Raw genomic sequence first — 25,352 nt, 5'->3', positions numbered from 1 at the left:
TCCTTTGCCGTAGTTAGGAACCCTGGTGGTGCAGAAATTAAATGCTCAGCTGCCAACCTGTGGTTTGAACTCACCAGCCACTCCACAGGAGAAAGACGTGGCAGTCTGATTCCGTAAAGATTACAGCCCTGCAAACCCCTACGGGGCAGTTCTACTCTGTTCTTCAGGGTTGCTATGAGGCGGAATTGACTCAACAGCAGTGGGTTTGGTTTGGATGGGTTGCTGTAATTGTTTTCATTCTCTTTATTGGAATCTTTCTCCTTTGTTCACAGTTTGTCCTTTAAATGCTGGTATTGCCTAGTATCCTTTTCATGGATTATCTCACTTAGTACGTCTCCCTAGGGCTTGTCATTTAGTCTTATGCTTTAGCTATCATCTATAAATGCTGATCCCTAAACCTAGTTCTCCTCTCTCTTCTAATCTTCAGCTCCTCAGATGCTGTTGCTCACTAGACATCTCCATATGTGGTTCCACAGAGTGCTCAGTCAACACATATAAAAGTGAATCCATCCTCCCCTCAAAACCTGCTTTTCTGTCTTGTTTCAATTGATGGTATCATCCTCCACTGAAATACCCAAACCTAAAAAACATCCAAAAATTTTCCTTCATCCCTCCATCTAGTTAGTCACTGTCCACTTACGCTGTTGGTGCTGTTGAGTCGGTTCTAACTCATAGTGACCCTATGTACAACAGAATGAAACACTGCCCTGTCCTGCACCATCCTCGTAACTGTTATGCTTCAGACCATTGTTGCAGCCACTGTGTCAATCCTTCTACTTATAGATCCTGATATTTCTTGAATTTGCCCCATTTTCTTTCTTCTCATTCCCACTATCTCAGCTAGGTAGGCTTTATCTCATCTGTGTGTTTCTCTTACCTTACTATGCCTTTTTCTGGCTCCTCTGTAATCTATCTTCCATGCAACTTCTAAAGGGACTTTTCTAAAATTCAAACTAGTCATGTTATTCACTTGGTTAAAACCTCTCATTACGATTTATTGAGTTCTTACTACTTACCAGGCATTATGTTAATCCTTTTCCATTATGTCCTTTAATTCTTACAACTACTCTGTGAGAAGGCTACTATTTTTATTTCCATTTTAGTGATTAAAAAAAGACTAATGAACGAAGAGATTGAGTAACTTGTCCAAGATCATGTATGTGGGAAGTAGCAAACCCAGATCTTTTCCTCCCCAAAGCCTGAATTTTATTAGCTGCCTATGCTGACCCATCACTGTTTATAGCCAGTGTTTACCAAAATGGAGTATAGGAGACAATCTTCTGGGTGTGGGAAGAGAGTATTTGTAAAGCTATTTATATTTTATGTTTTAAATATTACAATTTTGGTACCTGATTCATTATATATGATATAATGTACATATGTATAAACAACCAGAATGCTCTTTGGAAGTAATAATGGTAAGACTTCGGCTCACTTACTTTGGATACATCATCAGGAAAGATCGATCGCTAGAAAAGAGCATCACAGTTGGTAAAGTAGAGGGTCAGTGAATCCAGAGAACCCCTCAATGAGATGGATTGACACAGCAGTGGAAATGATGGACTCCAGCATACCAGTGATCATGACAATGGAGCAGGACTGGGCAGTGTTTTGCTCTGTCATACATAGGGTAGTTGTGAGTCGGAATCAACTCAACTCAATGGCACACAACAACAACAACATATAAGTGTATGTATGTATACATATGTATATACATAGGAAACCCTGGTGGCATAGTGATTAAGAGTTCGGCTGCTAATCAAAAGGTCAGCAGTTCAAATCCACCAGGTGCTCCTTGGAAACCCTATGGGGTAGTTCTACTCTGTCCTATAGGGTTGCTATGAGCCAAAATCAACTCGATGGCACCGGGTTTATGTATATATATTAGATATCTACATATGTGTGTATATATAGTTTATGAAGTGTAAATATGTGTTTATATGCTAAGTAGATAGAACTGCCCCATAGAGTTTCCTAGGCTATAATCTTGGCAGGAGCAGATTGCCAGGTCTTTTCTCCTGCAAAGCAGCTGGTGGGTTTGAACCTTTCGGTTCATGGTCGAGTGCTTTAACCATTGTGTTACCAGTGCCCCTTGCATATGTATATGTACATGTATACATATGCGTATGTATTTTTATATATCCATATTTTCTATAATATTTATATATATTATGAAATGTATCAGAAGTATGTACTATGGAGACATATATGCTATATGCACACATACATGAACATATATGCATATATATAAAATAGATAATATACACATGTTTATGAAATAAATAAATACATTTACATATAAGCAAAGATGCATGTTTTCAGGTTTGAGACCTCTCAAGGGTGGCAAAGTATAGACCATGGGCCAAATCCAGCTCACCACCTGTTTCTGTAAATAACTTTTATTGGAACACAGCTACTCCTATTCATTTATGCACTGTGTCTTTGGCTGCTTTCATGATACAATGGCAGAGTTGAGTAGTTGTAACAAAGACCATATGGCCTAAAATATTTACTATCTGACTCTTTTCAGAAAAAGTTCACTGGCTCTTGGTCTACAGGAAAAATTCTAAGTTCCTAGCAAGGTATAAAGTCCCTGTTGATTCTCCCTATTTTCTTCATTATATATGTAATTACATAGAACTACTGTGTTTGCAGTTACCTGAATGTATAATACAGTTTTGTACTCCTGAGCTTTAGCTGTTTCCTTTCCCTGAAATAGCGCTCTACTCCATTTCCTTTGCTTGGTAAATTTTTGTATTCCTTCTTTAAATCTAACTGAGTTCCTAATTCTTCCTACCTCAGTTTCTCACCGAGATAGAGTAAATCACTCTGTCCTTTGTACTATGTCTGTATAATGCATGTGTATCTGTCAGTGCTGTTATCATGTAGTTAATATGCCTATATGTCTTCCATTTTAAGAAGTACAATTTTGAACACTAATATTTCTGAAGTTGAGATGTATCTTACGAATGATCTATAAATTTGATTTGGTAGTGTTTCCTTGTTCCCTCCCTCCTCTCCTTTTCTTTCTTTTTTAGAAAAATAGTTTTAAATTGATGGTATGTGTTGGAATCGACTCAATGGCAATGGGTTTTGTTTTTTTTCTTGGTTCCAATTGTTAATATCTTTGGCTTAAAGATTTGCTTTATGTATCTTGTCCCTATTCTTGGACTTCAGGCTCTTTGAGGGTGGGTTTTTGTCTTATTAATTTTTGTATTTGAAGAAGGTGGTATGCGTAGTGCTTTGGGCATCACAGATCCAAGTGTTTCATGTTGAATTAAGTACTAAAGTCAATTTTTATTGTTCTTTGTTACAATTTCAGATAGCAGTCTCCAGTATTAGTAAGAATTAGTAAATTGATGGTCATACACTGTTAGAAATTTATCAGCATCACTTGTTCCTTATGTTGTAGAAAAGCATTTCATTGTGTGAACTTCGGTGACTTTATTTAGATGGAGTAGCTCAGTTGAAATTTTCATACCATATTTTTGTTACTTTAGAGCTGGGAGGAAATGTGGGAATATGAAGACAGTTAACAAAAATGTGGGATTTTCTTGAAATAAGTTGTACTAGAAATCAGATAACACTTTAGCTATTAGTATCAAAATGGAATAATATTGGATGGCACAGTAATGTATATATTTTTGAAAACTGTATGAGACTTGAAATAATAACTATAAAGTCTGAAAAATCTGTTGAGTGACAATGTCAGTAAGTGGATGGTGTTAGCTAGAATATGAAAATATCAGGGCTCAGTACCACTTGAGAGGCCATTGTACTGTGAATAAGAACAACCTTCTAGCTTTACATTTTCTCTTTTAAGGGATTGAGCGGGAAAAACAGGGTCTGGAGAAGCAGATGTCAGATGTGAGAGCGGAGCTGAACTTCAACGCAATGGCATCTGAGTTAGAGGAAGTGAAGCGGTGCATGGAGCGAAAAGACAAGGAGAAAGCACATTTAGCAGTGGAAGTAGAGGTAACTGCTCTTTTTAAACCATATTTCTGGGACTTAAGTTTTGTTTCACAGACTTGCTTCAGGAAATTTTAACATAAAGATTGTGTTATTTTATGAGCTCTTTTGGGTATAGACAGTTTAAAATTATGTTGATGACTACTTTATACATACAAATTCCTACGGATTCATTTCTCTTTCATTGGGGCCCCAATGTCAGGCACCTGGATTCTTTTTCTTCATTATTTCGTAATGAAATATTTTACTGTTATTAAACATGAAAATATTCTTGTTCTACCGGCAATTGCGCCCTTTTTCCAAAGAGAAGTAACCCTTCTTCTCTGAGAGAACAGTAGATTATCATTTATTTTGGGAGTGAAGCTGACACAGCGGAAAGGTGTTACTGATATTTCTTCTTTAAAGCCAAAAATGTTTTCAAAATCTCTGGCTGTTTGGCATGAGGAAGAATGGTGATGCCTCCATTAATTTAGAGTTGTGTACTAATCATCAGTGATGTGGTAATCATGAATAAAGAGTAACTAGGCAGCTATTGTTTTCTTCTTGTCCTTTTTCTAGCGTGTTGTTGTTGTCGTTAGGTGCTGTCAAGTCAGTTCTGACTCATAGAGAACCTATAGGACAGAATAGAATTGCCCCATAGGGTTTCCAAGGAGCAGCTTGGTGGATTTGAACTGCTGACCTTTTGGTTAGCAGCTGAGTTCTTAACCAGTATGCCACCAGGGCTCCTTATCTGGCATAGATGGGATATTACCAGAAAATGTTAAAAGCAAAGGAAAGAACTTCACCAAAAGGAAATAGCTTAATTCCAATTCTGCAAATTAGATCAAATATAGAGGACACATTTGGAACTAGATATGTTTTTTGTTTATGCATCTAGTCTCCTCTGTGTATGTTTTTATTAATGAAACTATGTTCTAGTTGTAATAGATTGCCATGTTTGAAGAGTTTTCTAAATTATATTGAAAGAGAGAAAATTGACATTAAAAGTACCTAACTTTATATAACCTGAAGAAAAGATTTAATGTTACTCCAGTGTGAGTTTCTCTTTCATCTTATCAAAGTGTCAATAGAAAATGCCTTTTGGATTTGGTTCAAGATTCAAATTGTAAGGATAATGAAATATTCACATGCTTTCTACAAAGCCCTCAACACGTTTAATAAATACCTATCATAAATATTCTCAGTGCAATGGTAATTGTATAACTTTTAAAGTATGATTCATGGGTATTTATTTTAGCCCTTGATTCTGCTGGTGAAAGTGCTAAAATGTGATTATATTTCTGAAGTTATACATTTTTAAAAAAACTAATAACTATAAAAGGTAGAAAAATCCCTCAGCTACCTGTTCATAACCATATGTTGGTTCTCTCTCCCTTCTTTCCTCTCCCTCCCTTCCTCCTTCATTGCTTTCCCCCATTTTCCACTTGTGTGATAAATTGAAACAAATCTCAAATACTTGAGCATTTTAAAATTGCTTCTAATAGCCTCATTCAAGGAGCCTGACTTTCCTCTTGCCCTAACTTAATAGCCCTTTGATGTTTTCACATAGATTAAGGGAACAGTTTGCGTTTTCTTGGGTTAGTTTGAATTGGGCATATGGATTTGGGGGTAAAAACCCATTGAAGTTGAACATTTACTCATACATCAAATACACATTGATTGTCTATTACGTGCCAGGCACTGTTCTGGGTGCTGGTGACGTTAGCAATGAACAGAAAACAGGCCGACTCCCGTGTTCTGTGCAGCTGACATTCTAAAATTGATTCAGAAAGTTCTGCAGTGCTATTGCTTTGAGTTTGTCACACTTCTCAGGACAAATTCCTTTTGGAGGATTAAAGATTTTTGCCCAGTCGCTATTGAAAAAGATGTCATAAAATGACATTGTTCTTCCCTGGAAGAAATTACCATTAATCAGTTTTATTTGCATCAGTTTTCTTTTTAGCAACAAAATAATTAAATTTACATCAGCTGTTTTAGACTTAGTGTCATTTCTGATTATGCTCCTTTTGTTCTTCATCCCTTGTGGAGGCCCTTTGAATATCTTAATTCCCAAGCAGTTTTCAGACTGATGTCTAGTGCAGACAGTGAGAGATTTACGTTATGGATCTCTCAGTTGTAACTGCCAAAAGTTGGAAATTTAATTAAATAGAGTTAACCTCTTTATTTTTAAATCTGGGTGGTGCAAATGGTTAAACACTCAACTACTAACTGAAAGACTGGTGATTTGAACCCACCCAGAGGTACCTCAGAAGGAAGGCCTGGAGATCTCTGCTTCTGAAGGTTCACAGCCTTGAAACCCTGTAGGACACAGTTCTATTCTGCAATACTCGGAGCTGCTGTGAGTTAGAATCGACTCGCTGGCAACTTTTTTATTTTTAGACAGTATTAGGTGGTGTTGCATTATCCATTCTATAAAAAATGATGATTGATATCCCTTAGTTGGTTTCTAGAGACCAGATGTGAATAGGAAAAGATGCAAGAAATGGCCCAAGGAAGTGTGTGTGGTAACACATCTCCCTGTGGATGGTTCAATCATTAGTGTCTTTCTTCTTAACCTTGACTTTCTGACAACTCTCCTACAGGAACCTCATATGCAGTCTTGTCAAACAGCTAATTTTTTCATAAATTTCCCTTCTTATTTCTGTCTTTTTGCCTTTGTTCTAATTGTTCACTCTTCCTGTAATGTCTTTTTTTGTGTGGAAGTACTAAACCGTTTCCACCCTGAAGCCTTCTTGGATTGTATCAGCTGCAAGTAATAATACTTCCTTCTCACGATTCTTTTGTCCGTATCATTAATGCTGTTATGGAACCTTTCTTATACTGTTTTAAAGTCTTTAGGTGTATTTTCTTAAAATAAGGTAAAAAGGGACTGCAGAACAACTACCCTGCCACCAAAACAGATCCTACCTTGATATCCTTAATGTGAAGAAGTCATCGTGCTTCAAGGTCTTCTCTTCACGTCTGGAAATTTGAATTTTCTGTGTCCTAGAATTTATATGACCCAGGAGACTGGCTCAGATTAACAGTGAAATCCACAAGAGGGTAGTGTATAAAGAGCACCAGTTCACTGATTTACACTCTGGGATCCCTGTACAGATATTAAAACACTATTCTCCTATGAAGGGCACCAACCTCCTAAGTTTCTGTACCTAGATACTTGGAAAGCTGACTTAGTAACCAGAACATTGCTTGGTGAACACAGAATCAGAGAATAATAATGCTTAAAGGTTATTTGGAGCCTTGGTGAAGCAGTGGTTAAGAGCTCGGCTGCTAACCAAAAGGTTGGCAGTTTTAATCCTTTAGCCGCTCCTTGGAAACCCCATGAGGCAGTTCTGATCTGTCCTGTAGGGTCACTATGAGTCAGAATTGACTCGATAGCAACAGGTTAAAGTTTATTTGCTTATGGCTCAAGTAATGTCCTCCTCTCTCCCCTTTGTAATGGGAGTCCATGTAACCAGATATCCTATTTATTTCAGCCAGGTTGTCTGTCTTTATTCCTGGGATGTGTTGAACTAACATCTCGTCTCTCAAAAATCCTTTCCTCTGCTTCCATCTTGATGATCAGTCTTCTCCTTACCTTTTCTTTTAATATGTTGCTGTGCACAGATTTTGCTCTTGTCCATTTTCCAGAATGCATTGATGTTATTTGTACCGTGTTGTTCTGGAAGCCACTTAACGTATTAAGGACTTTTATGCCTTTGTAGATCATAAACTGGTGTGAATCAAGAACCAGGTCTTATGTCTGTGTCTCCTTTTACCCCCATACAGTGGCTTACCCATATAAGATAATTAATATTTGTTGACTGAGATAATATATTGTAGAAAAGTGTTATAGTTTTTTTTAAAGCTAACATTTGTTGTTCTATCATTTCTAAAAAGCACATTAATTTCTGCAAGAGTCATCAATATTTAAAGAGACCTTTGTTTGCTCTGTCTCACTAATTGCATTAGTTTTTGTTGATCCAGAATATACATTTTAAGTGGTCATTTTACACTGGGGAAAAACAGTGAAAATAGCTTTTAAAAAACCCAAATCGAAGCTACGTTAAGTTTGCATAATATGCCTTTTAAATTGTACCTAAAACCTTAAATCAGTATATGCATAGAAAATACTAAGCACATTCTTCCCTTCTTCTAAACTCAAGTTGAACCTCATTAACCTTGATAGGCTATTTGTATTCATAAGAACTCCAAGCATCCTTGATCAATGATTCTCCCTGATTTAATCTCTGCCTCAATTTTCCATCAACTTACTCCTCTTCGAAGAAAAAAAAATGACTTTTAAATTCAATGAAGAGCTTCAAAGGAAAAAAAAAAATAAGGTACTGCACATAATTTAGATTAAATGTTGAAAGTGATAATTGAGTGACAACTGACATGATTATTTATTAGCAAAGACTTGGTACTGTAATGCTGAAATTTGCTTTTAAAAAGACATAAAGGGTAGTGGAAAAAAGAAATGATAATCAGTAATAACTTTTTAAAAAATTAGTACAGTAGAAACCAGGGGAAGATTATTCCTTTTACCATGATTCTAGCAGAAACTCTAGATTTTTGTATTTCTTCTGTAAAACTGGCCCCATTGCTATGCAGGAATGCCCCCCTTCAATACTGCTTTTAGTAGTGAAAGATTAAGCCCTACAGTGAGTCGGAATCGACTCGACGGCTCTGGGTTTTTTTGTTTTTTTTTAGAGATCTAAGGTCTTAGACACCTTAATTACTCTGGCTGTAATTTCCTTTTGTACTTAATGTTTAATCTTAATAATGTCTTCCTAATCTAGGTACATGTTGTAAAATCAGGTATTACCTGAGTGTTAAGTAATTTTTAATACCCAGGTTAGACTGTCAAGAAAACAAATATTGGGGATACAGTCTTATAGACAGAGGCCGACATTATGTAGCATAGCTTAGTGGAGATGAAGTCTTAACTCTGTTTTTAAACAAATTTCTCTGAGATTGGGATAAATTGCTGAGTCTATAAATGTTCTATACTCCAAGTTCTTCATAAACATGATGAATAGCGGGTATGTTCTGTAAGTGAAAACTCTACAACTAAGTAAACTTTTGCACTTCCCGAAAGATTTAATTTGATTCTCAAATCCTTCATTTATAAGAAATAGTTCTACGAATTCTGAAGAAAGGTAATTTTTAAAATTTTCTGTAACTCTATGAGTTAAAAGAAAATTTTCAGAAAGCCAGAAGCACGAAATGGACCAAATATTTTGTCTTTAAGGTATCTGTGGGTCTTAGTTATCTAGTGCTGCTGTAACAGAAATACAAGTGGATGGCTTTAACAAAGAGAAATTTATTCTCTCACAGTCTAGTAGGTTACAAGTTCAAATTCAGGGTGTCAGCTCCAGGGGACGGCTTTCTCTCTGTGTTGGCTCTGGAGGAAGATTCCTTGTCATCAATCTTCCCCTGGTCGAGGAGCTTCTCAGGCCAGGATCCCCAGATCCAAAGGACGCACACTGCTCCCACCACTGCTTTCTTGGTGGCATGAGGTCTTCTTGTCTCTCTTTTATATCTCAAGACATTGCCTTAAGGCACAATCCAGTCTTGTAGATTGAGTCCTGCCTCACTAGCACAACTGCAGCCCCTCCTCCCTCATTAACGTTGTAGAAGCAGGATTTACAACATGTAGGAAAATCTCAATACCAGGAATCATGGCCCAGCCAAACTGATACACAAATTTTGGGGGGACATAATTCAATCCATGACAGTATCACAGATATTTACTAAAGTTATCATTTTACTTTGACCAGTAAAGAAACAATTTAGGAGTAAAAATGTCTATTTTCAAATTACTGTATTTGCCCTTCAACATTATTTTCTGAAATCATGGTAATTTCTGTCTCATGTTTTTTACATGTAAATTAAATACAGGCCTTTGAGATTGTTGTGGGTGTGTGTGAAACAGAGAGAGAGAAAGACTTACATGCTTCACAAAATAATGAAACATTGATAACTTTATATGAGCTATAGTCTTAATATTTAAAGTAATTATAAAGATAAAATAGCTTCAGGAATAATTATTGAAGGGCTTACAACGGGGAAATGGGTGATAGGAAGCAAATAAGGTAATGTTCTTGCAATATCTAAGTAATTGATAGTTATTCATTACTTGAATACCACCAATACCATTAAAAGGGGGTTAGGATTTTATAATAAACAAATTTTAACTATTCATGCATTGTTCCTGTAGTCTTTATACTTTCCTTATCTTTAGAATGATTATAATTTGGTAGTATATCATTTTAAATGGCAAATTAAAGTTTTTTAGGTGTTTGTTTTCTGGCAGCCTTCTAAAAGGATATAAGAAGAAATGAGACTGTCCTTAACCTTATATAGCAATAACAAAAAAGTCAACAAGTCCATTATGGTCTTTAAAGTATTAAAATAATACAAATTATCTCTGTAAAAAATAAAACTAAATCATTTCATATGCACTGAGAAAACATTCTTTTAGTTTTTAATAATCAAAACATGTTCAAAGGTCAGTGTGAACAAGGTTTTTCAAATGTATTAAATGCATTAATTTCCATACTTCGCTTGGGTGAAGTATGTGTTTGTTTCATACAATGTTTTATTTTTGAGAAGTGTATAATTGTAAGATATTGGACTATATTGCTTGCTCTTTCTTAGAGAAGATCAACAAATTAGGCAAATTTTTGGCTGTTCAGATTTTAAAAGTAGAGTGATTTCTGTGTTTGGTAATGCTAAACTAACTTGTGGCAGAACAAACCTACCAAGAAAAACTAGAAAATTGGGCAAAATATATATTAAAAAAAAATCTGTTTAAAGGCATCGGAGAGCTATCTAGGTAGTGAGGACAAGAGGGGCCTAATATCTTGGTGAGAAGATGAGTGCAGATTGGTAGACCTGACACTTGGCACCACTTTTCCCTTGAAGTGTTTTCTGATTCAAAACCTGAGCAGAGCTTATGACAGTATTATAGGCCCACTGAAGTGGAGGAGCATGAATAAACATCCCATACATCCAGTTGGGTTACCTGGGTTACCCAAAGGGCTAAACCCTAGAAGTTGAGGTCAACTGAAAATATACTAACACTTACAAAACTGTAGCATAGCTTTGAATCTGGCTTAGAGTGATAAGTCCATACCCTAACTGACATCAGAATAAAAGTAAATCTTTCAGGGAAGAAGATATCATCATCCAGAACTTGTATTAGTTCTATTATTTGTCGTACAGTGCCTGGCATTTGATCAAAACTTAGCAGGCATTTGAGGAAGCAAAATCAAATGTCCAAAAAGCAAGAGAAAAAAAATAAGGGATAGAAACAGGCATATTCAGATATTGGAGTTATCAGATGTGGACTTTAAAATAATGGAAATTAATATGTTCACAAATTAGACCATATGGTGATTAATTCTAACAGAGAACATGGAATTACAAAAAGAATCAAGCAGAAACACTAGAACTTAAATATAAAATAACTGAAATTAGAGCTGGATACATAGGTTGGGTTTAAGAGAAAAGTAAACACATTATTTTCTATTACTCAAAAGCTTTTATTAGGCATCCATCCATGTGTATGCTTAGATTATACAATTTAGTATGTGGTTTGGTTTCAGCTTTTATACTCTTCCTTTTGTACCTTCTAATTGGTGTTCGACTGTGTGGATCATAACAAATTGTGAATAACATTTCGAATAATGGAAATTCCAGAACGTTTAATTGTGCTTATGAGGAGCCTGTACATAGATCAAGAGGCAGTCATTCAGACAGAGCAAGGGGATACTGCATGGTTTAAAGTTAGGAAAGGTGTGCATCAGGGTCATATCCTTTCACCGTACCTATTCAATCTGTATCCTGAGCAAGTAATCCAAGAAGCTGGACTATATGAAGAGGAACAGGGCATCAAGATTGGAGGAAGACTCATTAACAACCTGTGTTATGCAGATGATACAACCTTGCTTGCTGAAAGTGAAGAGAACTTGAAGCACTTACTGATGAAGATCAAAGACTACAGTCTTCAGTATGGATTACACCTGAACAAAGAGAAAACAAAAATCCTTACAACCGAACCAATAAGCAACATCATAATAATTGGAGAAAGGATTGAAGTTGTCAAGAATTTCATTTTCCATGTATTCACAATCAATGCCCATGGAAGCAGCAGTCAAGAAACCAAAAGACATTGCATTGAGCAAATCTGCTGCAAAAGACCTCTTTAAAGTGTTGAAATGCAAAGACGTCATCTTGAAGACTAAGGTGTACCTGACCCAAGCCATGGTGTTTTCAGTCGCCTCATATGCATGCCAAAGCTGAATGATGAAAAAGGAAGACCGAAGAAGAATTGATGCCTTTGAATTATGGTGTTGGTGAAGAATATTGAATATAGCATGGACTGCCGAAAGAATGAACAAATCTGTCTTAGAAGAAGTACAACCAGAATCGTCCTTAGAAGCAACAATGGCAAGACTACATCTCACGTACTTTGCTCATGTTATGAAGATGGATCATTCCCTGGAGAAGGACATTATGCTTGGTAAAGTAGAGGGTTCTTGAAAAAGAGGAAAACCCTCAAAAGGATGGATTGACACAGTGGCTGTAACAATTGGCTCAAGCATAACAGTGATTGTGAGACTGGCACAGGACTAGGCAGTGTTTTATTCTGTTGCACCTAGGGTCACTATGAGTCAGAACTGACTCAACGGCACCTAACAACAACAACTGGTAGTGAGAGAAACAATTTATTCAGTCTTTTTGATAAATTTTGTTGAAAAGCCTATTATTTTTGGGTCTGGTTATAAGATCCAGAGGTACACAAAGAAAAGTAAGACAGTCATTATCTTTGATAAAGTCACAGTCATTGAACTCACATTTACCACAGAAGAATTGATTCACTAGAGAAGCCAGATCCCTTTAGAATGGAGGTGCAGAATCATAGGGAGACTTGAATTGGGGTTGGGGAATTCGGAATCTTGGGAAGTAGGCATGGGTTCCTCCATTTTTACAGCACCAAGTTGGCCTCTGTCCTCCAGACAGACAGACATATATAAAAGCAAAAGGTAAGTGGAACATAAAACAGCAGAAATGTCCTCAAATAGAAATTGATGTTTGGTGATTGAAAATATAAAGCAGTGGTTTCATAGTTTCACAGGTGTAATTTCTTTATTATGTCACATACTCTGGGTATATTTGTTTATCCCATCTAGGTTGCAAGAAGCTGAGACACACTCAGATGGTAGTTTATTGTAGGGAAAGCAAGAAACTATCTTGACTGTTGCCTGCTGGGCTCCATGATGGACACAAATTTCATACATGTTGCCATAGTGACCATGGGATTAAAATACTTGATTTTGCCTTTGTCTCTGGTCCTGAAAGATAGCCTGTGGAATTTCTTGAGCAATCAAGGTACCTTTGTTTTTTGAGAACAGTCAGGCAACACTTAAACTTGGGTAAATGGGTGGGGCAACATACCACAGCTGGCAACAAACCTTGGGAAAGGGGACTTCATAATGTAGTCAATCATGCATATTCATTAATCTATTAATTGATTATGCATTGAGGTCCCAATCATGTGTATGCATTAAGGCCCCAACTGTGCATATGCAATGTTATGAAAGATCCTGAACACAGAAGCAGCTGGGCTTCCTGGATATGCAAGAACATCCATGCATGGGAGAGGGTGGCATGTCCCTGGGGGCAGTGGGGCCTCATGCTGGAAATTCTCCCAGACTTCACCTGATACATCTCTTTATTTATCCTTTTGGTTGTAATAAATGAGTAACTGTAAGTATAAGTAGCCTGTGAAGTTTGTGAGCCATTCTAGAGAATTAATGAACCTACAAGGGTCAGTGAGCCAGCAGAGGCTGGCATCTGCCTGTTTGGCAATCTGAGGGACAGAGACCTTCTAACTTGTGTGAAGACCCAGCTTAGGGTAGCTGGTGGTCAGAGTCCTTCTGACTTTAACTTGTGAGGGCTGACCTAACACTGGGTGATTAGGTTCAGAGAGGACTAAAGTGCCATGAGAGTGGCTGGATTCAAAGGAGGGCTACACTAGCAGTCAATCAGGAGAACAGAGTCCTTCTAATTTGTATTTTGACCTGGCCTCAAGTGGTCAGGGATGAGGAAGTGCCATGGGGGTGGCTGGTGACAAAGATTGGAGACGTTGGAAGGTGAAGCTTAGATCCATTTCCAAGTGGGAATTGGATTCATGCTGATCCTTATGCAGTTAGCAATAAGGGTGGGATTAGCCCACCCTGCACCTTTAGTGTCACACTGGTGTGCTCTTTTCATTGAGAATCTTTATGCAAAGACTGAAACCTTAAGCTACCTGTGGATGGCTTGCTTTGGGTCAGTCATCAATCAATTGGACCAATCATCTATGGCCAATACAGTGGGATCACAGGGATCTACTGGCATTCTTTGTTTTTGTGTGTGGATTTGACTTACTGTCTGGTGTCAATTACTTTTAGGTTGAAGAACTTTTTTCCGTATTTTCTGTATGCCAGTCTGCTAGCAACAAGTTTTCTCTCTCTGTCTCTCTCTTTTTTTTTTTTTTTTTTTGGTTTATCTGAGAACGTCTTTATTTCACGTTTGTTTTTGAAAGATGGGTTTCCTGGACGTAGGATTGTAGTTGACTCTTTCAACACTTTGAATATGTCATCCCACTGCCTTCTGGCCTCCATTGTTTCTCATGAGAAGTTAGCTGTTAATCTTATTGGGTTCCCTCTTACAGAATGAGTCATTTTACTCTTGCTGCTTTCAAGATTTTCTTGTTGTCTTTGGCTTTCAACATTTTGACTATCATATATCTGACTGTGAATCTCTTTGTCTTTATCCTGTTTGGAATTCATTGAGCTTCGTGAATGTGTAGATTAATGTTTTTCTTAAATTTGGAACATTTTTAGTTGTATTTCTTAGAATATTTTTCTTCTCCTTTCTCTCATTGTTTATTGGTATGCTTAATAGTATCCCACATATCTCTGAGGCTCCAAGGCTGTGTTTCATTTTTATTTATTATTTTTTTCCTCTGTTCTTCAGATTGCATAATTTCTATCAATCCATCTTCAAGTATGTGGATTTTTTTCTTCTATTGAGCCTTAATAGTGAATTTTTTTTTTTAAATTGTACATTAAGTGAAAGTTTACAGTTCAAGTTAGTTTCTCATACAATAATTTATACACACATTGTTATGTGACCCTGGTTGCTCTCCCTATAATGTGACAGCACACTCCTCCTTTCCACCCTGGATTTCCCGTGTCCATTCATCTAGCTCCTGTCCTGTTTTGTATAGTGAATTTTTCATTTCAGTTATTATACTTTTTAACTCCAGGATTTCCTTTTTTTTTTTTTTTTTTAATTCTTTTTGTAGATATTCTCTATTTGGTAAGCCATCATCATCATACTTTAATTAAAAAAAAAAAAAAGGTTTCCTTTAGTTCTTTCAAACATATTTTTATAATATCTTCTTTGAAGTCTTTGTCTGCTAAGTCCAACATCTGGTTCCCCTCAAAGACAATTTCCACTGCCTTCTTTTGTTCCTTTGTATAGGTCAGATTTTCCTTTTCCTATTCCTGTCTTGCAATTGTTTTGGTTAAAATCTGGAAATTTTATATAATATATTGTATCAGCTCTGGATAATGATTCCCTCCTTCTTCCCCTGGAGTTTGTTTAGTTGTTGTTGTCTATTAGTGTAATGACTTGACTGGAGTAATTATTTTTGTTAGTGTAATGACTTGACTGGAGTAATTTAGTTTGCAACATCTGTTGTCACTTCTCATGGCCATGTGCCCAGTCTCCCTGATCACCAGGGATACCTACCTGGTTTTGTCTGTGTTCTCTTTAACTGTGTCTTTTTCTGATCTCCCCATTAAGCTTCTGGCTGATCTGCCTCTTTTGGTATCCCACTTAACCTGTTAGCCTCTACTACTGTATTTTTACACAGATGATGTACACCTTGTGTATTTGCTTGCCAACTGTGCCCTCCTCCTGTGAAGTATTTTTATTAGTGTACTATGCTAATTTTATTTTACAGCAACATATTAAAAGAGATTGACATAGACATGCATAGTGGTAATTGGTAGCTGATTGCTCTATTGTTTTCAACAATGTCCTGGAAGTCCCACCTCAAGTAAACACAGTTTAAGGGAGAAATGGTGAACTAGTCAGAAGAAAATATCCACTTTGACAAAAAGATAGAAATTACAGAACCTTCATAATAGATATATGGGACATTGTGAACAGGTTTAAAGTTCTAATGGATACGTTGTTAAGAGTCCCAAAAGTAGAACAGAGTGGGGGAAAACCAATATTTATGAAGCTCTAAGAATACTGTGCAGGACAAGTAGAATGAAAATCACAATTAGACATGGCATAGTATCAAACTGGACTTTCGGCTGGTATCCTTTTTTGCTGTTAAGGCCATCAACTGATTGGATTAGGCACACTCACAAATGGAGTTTAGTATGTTTTCCTTAAGGCCAACTAATTTAATGACACTTTTGAAAAATATTTTCATGGGGTATAGAATTCCAGGCTGACACAGCTATTCTCTTTCATCAGCTTGGTGACAGACATCGATACATGTGGGAGGGTAGTGTGTCCCTTTTTGAAATATGGAAGCTTTGCCTTGGGAGGTCTCCCAGACCTCGCCATATACCTCTCTTCATTTGTATCTTTTTTGTCATAATAAAACTGGAATTGTAAGTATAGTGCTTTCAGTGAGTTCTGTGAGTCATTTTAGTGAATTATTGAACCCAAGGGAGTAGTGGGAGCCAGCAGGTCAGAAGTGGGGGCGGGGGGGGGGAGCCTACGAATCCTGAGCTTATGGATGGCTTCTTAAGAAAGAGTAGTGGGAAAACCCTAAATTTGTATCTAGCAGGTCAGAAGTGAGGATACCTGTTGTGGGAACTCCCAAGCTTGCAGCTGGCATTTGACGTCTTGGGCAGACTTGGCAGTCTGGAGGACTGTGCTCCTTAACTTGTGAGATCTGACCTAGCTCCAGGGGGTTAGGGTCAGAGAAGGAAGTGCTCCATGTGCACCTGGTGTCAGAACAGAAGGAAAACAGAATTAATGGTGAGTTGATTTGGATCGATTAACACATTTGGTGTCAGAGAAGTGGGACTTGAGGTTTTTCTAAGTACAGAGTGCCAAGTGAAATAAATCAGATGGAACAGTCAGTGCAGGGTTCTTTGGATCAGAACGAATAATTATACTACTCACTGGCGTTGTCACTGGCTTTTATTACTTACAGTAATCAGGGCAGTGATAAATGGAGTAGGGGTGTATCAAGAGCTAGGTTCTCCCAAAAGGCTACCATCCAAGTAGGATTATTATTATTATTTTTTATCACTTCCGTAAGTGCCCCTCAATGCACCATGGGTGAGAGAACAAAGGGGAGATTGGGGACATTTGGAGCCCTGGTGGCGTAGTGATTAAGAGCTTGGCTACTTACCAAAAGTTTGGCAGTTCAAATCTACCAGCCACTCCTTGGAAACCCTATGGGGCAGTTCTACTCTGTCCTGTAGGGCTGCTATGAGTTGAAATTGACTCAACAGCAATGAGTTTGGTTTGTTTTGGGACCTTTGGTTTTTATAGTAAATTGGATGGGCGTATGTACTAGACTGCATGGAAGTAAGAGGAAGGAGGAGGTAAGAAGAGGGTACCTTAGTTTTTAGGTGCAAACAGAATACCATTTGGTGACCAGGAGGGTGCCTTTGTTCTTGTGCAAACAGCGTGGTCATCCTGTGATCAAAATGCAAATTTCTTTGCTTCTAGATACAAGATTAATTCTGTACAATTAAGTTGTTAGAGGTAATCATGGAGACAAAGTTACTGTGAGCTCAGAACAGGGAAGCCTTTAACAAGGAAAAGAAACTGGGAGAGAGACAGCGAGACTCAATTCCCAGCCACCTTTCTCGGAGAGGAAACCCTGGTGGCGTAGTGGTTAAGTGCTATGGCTGCTAACCAAAGGGTTGGCAGTTCGAATCTGCCAGGCACTCCTTGGAAACTCTATGGGGCAGTTCTATTCTGTCCTATAGGGTCACTATGAGTCGGAATCGACTTGACGGCACTGGATTTGGTTTTGTTTTTTTTATCAGAGAAGCTCTGAGCCCAACACCTCAGCTTAGGAAGCCCAGATGGGAATCGTAGAGGCTGCCTTCCCAGTCCTAAGTAATTCCCAATTGGCATTTTAAAAATCTAAAACAATCTACACATAAATTATTAGAATTAATAAGCATGGTATGTGTTTCAGCTAAGACAGATATTAAAACTAAATGTCAAAGTAAAGTGAACTTTGACCAGACCTTTGATCAGATCTTTAATCAGCATGCCTTCATTAGTGAAAACACATAGTGTCAACAAAAAATTCAAAGGAGAAAATAATTGGGTCTTGAAAGGGTTAAAGCTAGATTAAAAAAAAATAATGAAATATGTTCAGTTACATTGCTTCCCCAAACATACTGTCATAAGTACTTTTTTTGAGAAAAAAATAGTTTTTTTGTACTCTTAAAATTTTTACAATTTATTTTTTAAAATTTTATTGTGTCTCAGGTGAACATTTACAACACAAATTAGTTTCTCATTCAAAAACTTACACACAAATTGTTTTGTGACATTGGTTGCAGTCCTCACAATGTGTCAGCACTCTCTGCCTTTCTCTTTACACCTTGGGTTCCCCGTGTCCATTCGTTCAGGTTTCCTGTCCATTTCTGCCTTTTCAGTCTTTGATTTTGGGCAGGTATTGCCCATTTAGTCTCATATACTTGTTGCGCATTTGCTTTTGTATGTAAAATTTATGCGATTTATTTTTAAAATTTCAAAAAAAGAAGGAATACACATGTTCAACATTAGAAACAAGAAAGCGGCTGTATGTATAGATACAGTTGTTGTTAGGTGCCTTTGAGTCAGTTCCTACTTCTAGCGATCCTATGTGCAACAGAATGAAATACTGCATGGTCCTGTACCATCCTCACAAGTGTTGCTGTGTTTGAGCCCATTGTTGCAGCCACTCTGTCAGTCCATCTCGTTGAGGGTCTTCTTTTTTGCAGACTCTCTACTTTACCAAGCATGGTGTTCTTCTCCAGGGACTGATCCCTCCTCATAACATGTCCAAAGTATGTGAGATATAGTCTCGCCATCCTTGCTTGTAGGGACCATTCTGGTTGTACTTCTTCCAAGACAGATTTGTTCATTCTTTTGGCAGTCCATGGTACATTCAATATTCTTCTCCAACACCTACAGTTCAAAGGCGTCAGTTCTTCTTTGGTCTTCCTTTTTCACTGTCCAGCTTTTGCATGCATATGAGGCAATTAAAAACACCATGACTTGGGTAAGGTGTGCCTTACTCTTCAAGGTGACATCTTTGCTTTTTAACACTTTGAAGAGGTCTTTTGTAACAGATTTGTTCCGTGCAATGCATCTTTGTGGCGTAGTGGCTAAGTGCTACAGCGGCTGACCAAAGATTCAGCAGTTCGAGTCTACCAGGCGCTCCTTGGAAACTCTATGGGGCAGTTCTACTCTGTCCTATAGGGTCGCTATGAGTCAGAATTGACTCGACCGCAGTGGGTTTGGGTTAATGCATCTTTTGGTTTCTCAGCTGTTGCTTCCATTGTGGAGCCAAGTAAAATGAAATCCTTGACAACTTCAGTCTTTTCTCCATTTATCATGATGTTACTTATGTGGTTGCTATGAGTTGAAATTGACTCGATGGCAATGGGGTTATAGATACAGAGGAGATAAAAAAATTATAAAGACTGTGAAGTCATATTGATGTACCTCAGGGTTGCTTTCGATTAGTACTGCCCAGGAGAACTTTCTGCAGTGATGGAAATGTTTTATATCTGTTCTGTCCAATGCAGACTAGCCACATTTCCCTGCTGACTACTTGAAATAATGTCAATATGACTGAATTTTAAATTTTACTTAATTTTAATTTAAACATCAGTAGAGCTTTAAAGATGGCAGTGTGATTGGATGGTATAAAATTAGAATAGGGGCCATAGATCAATTAGATCATTGGCATAGAAAGATCACTGATTTACTTTGACTTTTAAATATGAAGAGGCTGTATAGGGACAGAGTTGATAGACTTCATTGAGAGGCTAAAGAAATGTTTCCCAAAACTATGCCTTCACCTTACCGCTGCTTTGAATACCCAGTCATTATACTTGTAAATTGAACTCTGATTAAAAAGAAAATTTGTAGGAAAATGAAAATTTCTAATACTGGCTCCAGTAAATATAGAAATATTTTGAAACTATGTTTGTTAAAAAAAAAAAAAAAAACCCACAGAATTCTCTTTATTTCATTTAGCCTCTCTTAGTGCCTGTTTCCTCCTCCTGTTTAAAAAAAAAAAGAAAGGATTTTCCTTAAATGCACAAGGTTATTATATCATGTAAAATAATATGTCTGAAACCTGTTTCAGAAAACACAATAATGCTCTATAAAGATGTATAACAATAATATGAGGTGTTAGGTTACATTTAGTTTCTCTTTCTCAATATTATGTTGTTAGAAGGAAAATAATTTTTTTTAAGTTAAACTATATAATTTATCTTAGTCCTCTCAGCTGCCACAGAAGTTTTAGAATGACACAGGTAGGTGTATGTCATTCATTGATACCTGCTTTGGCTTATTGCATTTCGTAGGAATCATATAACTAGGTTGTTCCACCTCAATTGAAAGTAGTCCCAAATACTAATCTGCTTCAAGCAGAATAGTTTTATCTTCTTTTACATTCAAATTTTCTTCTTCCAAAGTGCTTACTTTAGTTAGACATCGGAGTTGCAGAGTTAAAATTATCAGGCTAATAGAGTGTGAGAAAAAATAAGAAAACACAAATGTACTTTGAGATATGTGTGCCAGAGTCAGAATTTCCCTAGTGTGTTGCTGGGGCCTAGATGTTAATTATATGCCCCCTTATGTTTTAAGTTAAATACTCTGAAAAGTGTGTATTTAAAATGTTCAATGTCATGAACATCCCTGCTAATGAAACAGAAGTCAATATTTTATTTCTTTATAAAGAGATGAATGTATTTAATTAATTGAACATTATTTTCCTACTTTGCTTAAGCTTAGTCTCATGTTTCATTAAAAAGTACAAGGAAACTAGTTGTATGAAGCAGATATGTTCTCTTCGGATTTGTGGAGAAATAATTATTTTTAATCACTGCGAAAGACTGAGAGTAGCCAATTATTTGGGATTAATGTTCTTTGGGTGTCTCTACTACATTTTGCAAAAACAAAATAATAACAATATATATGGTCAAAATTAATATGATAGAAGAGACAGAGGTGATCTTTTTAAAGGAAGAATATCTGTGACATAATTATTACAATAGCCCCTGATATTTTATGTTTCTGCTTCCTAACTCATTAAGAATTTGAATTAAAAAAAAGAAGACTCACAGGTTTAATTATATATTCTGCTTTCAACCAATCAAAATTTTAAAAAAGCTTAAATAATATCCCCAGGAGTGATGGCCTAATTTAGCAGCATGCAGGTATATTTTGGGGCTACCAGGCTTATTTTGATTGATTTGAGCTCTTTTATTCAAAGAGACTTGCCTTAGTTCTTTTGACTGTGGAAAGTTGATTAGTTGTCCTCTCAGTATCAGTTCATAAAACTCTTAAATTATACTGAAATGAATGAGTTCATCAAGATATGCAAGAATGTATCAGGCTAATTTCCCAATAGAGGTGAGTAGGGGCATGATTTAATTGAGAATCTAAGAATTGCAGGTGAAATCCTATTAAATCTGTTAGTTCTTTTGTTTACTCAGTAAAGGCAAAACTTCTTAGTGTGGGTGAGGATTTAGTGCAGGATGGTTGGGGAAGGGAGGACAGAAACTGCTCTAGGCACTTTATGCAATCCTTGTTTATAAGATAATTGGCAGAGCTGGCCCTGGGTAGGTCTCCAAGGATCGGGAAGTTGCCTCTGCAAAGGCCTGTTGACCACCACCAAGGGGAGATTCACTACAGAACAAAATAAATTGTCTCCTTGACCTTGCTGGCCAGCAAGAAAAAGCCAAAATTTGCAAGAATGTGGTCTCTACCTCACTTCCACTTTCTGAATCTCTTTATATTGCATCTGATTTGCATCGCAAACCCTAGCTCAAGGGAGCCCTGAGAATTCAGCTCTGCAGCCTCTGCAGGGTAATAGGGCACATTAGGAGGTGGTGAAGGGGGCTGACTGCTACGGAGTCATGTACATCAGGACTAGTAATCAGGTTTTCTTTCAGTTGGGAAACAGGACCTATGCCTTGGATTTTTCATAGCCCTTGAGTCTGGCCTTGTGTCCTAGTTGATGCTCAGTGAATGCTGACTGAATTCATTTAATCCTAGTACCACATTTTCAAATACATATCTATGCATTATTAATGTTATACTCAAACTGTGGTTTCTTTGGAGAGCTTTTTTTTTTTTTTTTTAAAACTTTTTCTCTGTTCATTTTAGTTTAGTTAAAATGAAATCATCTGTAAATACAATGAACTGGTCACTTGGAAACTGTAAAATATCAACATTCTGGAAGAAAGTATAATTTTAATTAAATAAGTAACATTTCAGTATTTTTTCCTGTTCTTTACTCGGTCATCTTTCTCACTTTCTGGGACATTTGTGTGCCATTTTGGATACAACTGCTCTATTCTCTTCAGTGTGTTTTAGCTTGGCCCTCCTTTAAGGAAATCATAGGGTCAGTATTAAAAATGATTAATTGAATTATATTTCAAATGATATTCTGCTTGAGGCTTGTCTACTGTTTATTTGCTTTACCTTCACTGTTTTTATCCTTGTAAAGTGCCCAGCTGTATATGTCTGTGCTTTAAAAATCATTTTGCTTTAGTGTGTCGTTTTGATACGTTCAGACAGTTGCTACTTTTCACTGTACTGGTAAACAATTTCTTTTATAAGAGTCAGCACAAAGCTGGTTCCTATGAGGCGGAGGTTAAAGATGTCCTAAACGTCCAAATTTTGCAAGCTGCTGTACCATTCCATCATCTCTAACATTAACTACTCCCTCTCCCCTCAGTACTCTCCATCCTGTCTTTGGGTTCCGTAATTAGCTGCAACGTCTCACAGAACTCACAGTACTTAGGAACCATATAAAGGAAATGGCTCATGAGGTTGTGAAGGCTGGCAGTTCCCAAATTCGTGGGTCAGGCATAGGCTTCTTCCGACTCAAGTGGCTGCAGGAGCTGATGAACCCAAACTGGCAGTTTAGACCACAGGCTGCTGGCTCACAAGGCTGTGGAAGCTGGTGAATTGAGTCACACGATAGGCCTCTGGCCCAGGGGGCTGTGGAGGCGGCCCAATCCCGGAATAGACAGGCCAGACAGCAGACCTCTGGGGAGGCCAATTGATCAACGAACTGTTCTTGGGATCCAGATACAGAGAGAGAAAGAGGCTTGCCAGGACACACACATATATCTAATATGCAGGCCACACCTCAGGGAAGGGCATAACTTTAAAAGGGTGGGGCTTAAGTCACACCCTCTTGCAAGACTGCCACCTTACACCAACCCTGCCTCATCAACATGTAGAGGTCAGGATCTATAACACATAAAATGCAGGACAACAACACAATACTGGGAATCATAGCCTAGCCTAACTCCAACCATCACAGTTTCTAGGTTTCTTATTTGCATAGTCCTACTCAATCATTGTGTGTGAGTCCCAAAGACCATGGCTAGAAGGGCCATGTTAAGTAATTCATTACACCACAACTGGGTTCTTAGAAACTGTATTATAAAAGAGATCGTTCTGTTTTGGTTTGTGCATTTTTAAAAAATTTTATTGTGGAGAAATATATATAACCAAAATTTTGCCCTTTCAACCATTTTCAAGTGTATAATTCTGTGACATTAATGACATTTACCATGTTGTGTAACCATTGCCACTGCATATGTCCAAATCCATGACATTTACCATGTCATTTAATCATGATATTCACCATGCTGTGCAACCATTACCAGTATCTATTTCAAAAATTTTTCGTCATCCCAAATAGAAACTCAGCTCCCCTTAAGCAATACTTCCGCATTCCCTTCTCCACCCAGCCCCCGGCAACCACTAATAAACTTTTGTTTCTATCCATTTATCTATTCTAGTTATTTTATATAAGTTGGATCTTACGATATTTGTCCCTTTGTGTCTGACTTATTTCACTCAGGTTCAAGGTTATCTTCAAGGTTCAACCATGTTATAACATATATCAGAACTTTATTTTTCTTTATGACTGAATAATCTTGTATTGCATTTATACATTTTGTTTATTCATTCATCTGTTGATGAACATGGAGTTGCCATGACTCAGAATCTACTCTCTGACAACTAACCACAACAACAATGCCCTCTTTCATGATCAAAGTGCCCTTAACATTGGTGTTAGTGGGGCAAAGGGGGTTGAGAGAAGAAGGTATTAAAGGAAAGCAAAGGACAGAAGTGCTAGGCACATTCTTACCTTAGTGGTGTTGGGAATTGCTTATGAGTTCTCAGTCTGGTTGTTACGGGTATTAATTTTTTCTGTCTTTCTCTCATCCTGCCCCCTCATTATCTTTACTTCTTTCAGCAGCAACTGGTGAATTACCTGTTGGTTCTCTTAGTGACCACCTAATGTTGTTAGATCAGAACTCTTCTTCTTTTGGAGTTAGCACCATTGTTGAAAAACATCATATAATGTTGTTTTTCAAATGTAGCGAGGAGTGAAATATAAGTATATATTAAAAAAAAAGAATTTTTTTTAGGCAGCATAAATTGGGAAGACAGGCAGAATTTAAAATAGAAAAGAAAGAATTGTTCATATATATCACATTTATTAAATATAACTGTTATGTATCTTGTTCCCAACTAGGGTACATGGTTCTCTGGAGCAGTAGAACGTAGAACCATGCCATCTTATTGATGTCTGTGTCTCAGCAGCTAAGGTATTGCTAAGTACATTAAATGTTTATTGGACTGAATAGAAACATACTGGTATTTTCTTGAGATAGACTAACAAGTGTTTTTTTTTTTTCCAGTTTCTCAAATGCCATTTGTTGTTATTAGGTGCCATCGGCTCAGTTCTGACATACAGTGACCCTATGTGCAACAGAATGAAACAGTGCCCAGTAGTCTTGCATCATCCTCAAAATCATTGATATGTTTGAGGCCGTCGTTACAGCTACTGTGTCACCCCAAATCAATGAGTCTTCCTCTTTTTTGCTGAGGGTCACTATGAGTCGGAATTGACTCGATGGCAGTTGGTTTTTTGGTTTTCTGCTTTACCAAACATGATGTCTTTCTCGAGGGATTGGTCACTCCTCATAACATGTCCAAAGTACGTGAGATGAAGTCTCACCATCCTTGCTTCTGGGGAGCATTCTAGCTGTTCTTTTTCCAGGACAGATTTGTTTGTTCTTCTGGCACTCCATGGT

General features: G+C 37.3%; 1 protein-coding gene across 10 annotated transcripts in view; it reads left to right on the top strand.

Moving 5' to 3' along the window:
* The window catches only part of CEP128 (centrosomal protein 128), a 523,299-nt gene that overhangs the window by 137,746 nt on the left and 360,201 nt on the right, over positions 1 to 25,352 (top strand). For all 10 annotated transcript variants that reach the window (XM_049899763.1, XM_049899764.1, XM_049899760.1 and 7 more), the window contains one exon: positions 3,824 to 3,975. In XM_049899763.1, coding sequence (XP_049755720.1) covers positions 3,824 to 3,975 — 152 coding nt within the window. The remainder of the gene's footprint in view (positions 1 to 3,823; positions 3,976 to 25,352) is intronic.

The sequence above is a fragment of the Elephas maximus genome, chromosome 10, assembly GCF_024166365.1.
Source record: "Elephas maximus indicus isolate mEleMax1 chromosome 10, mEleMax1 primary haplotype, whole genome shotgun sequence".
Taxonomy (NCBI): Eukaryota; Metazoa; Chordata; class Mammalia; order Proboscidea; family Elephantidae; genus Elephas; species Elephas maximus.
The sequence above is the reverse complement of the archived record's forward strand: the minus strand, read 5'-3'. Positions and strand labels throughout refer to the sequence as shown.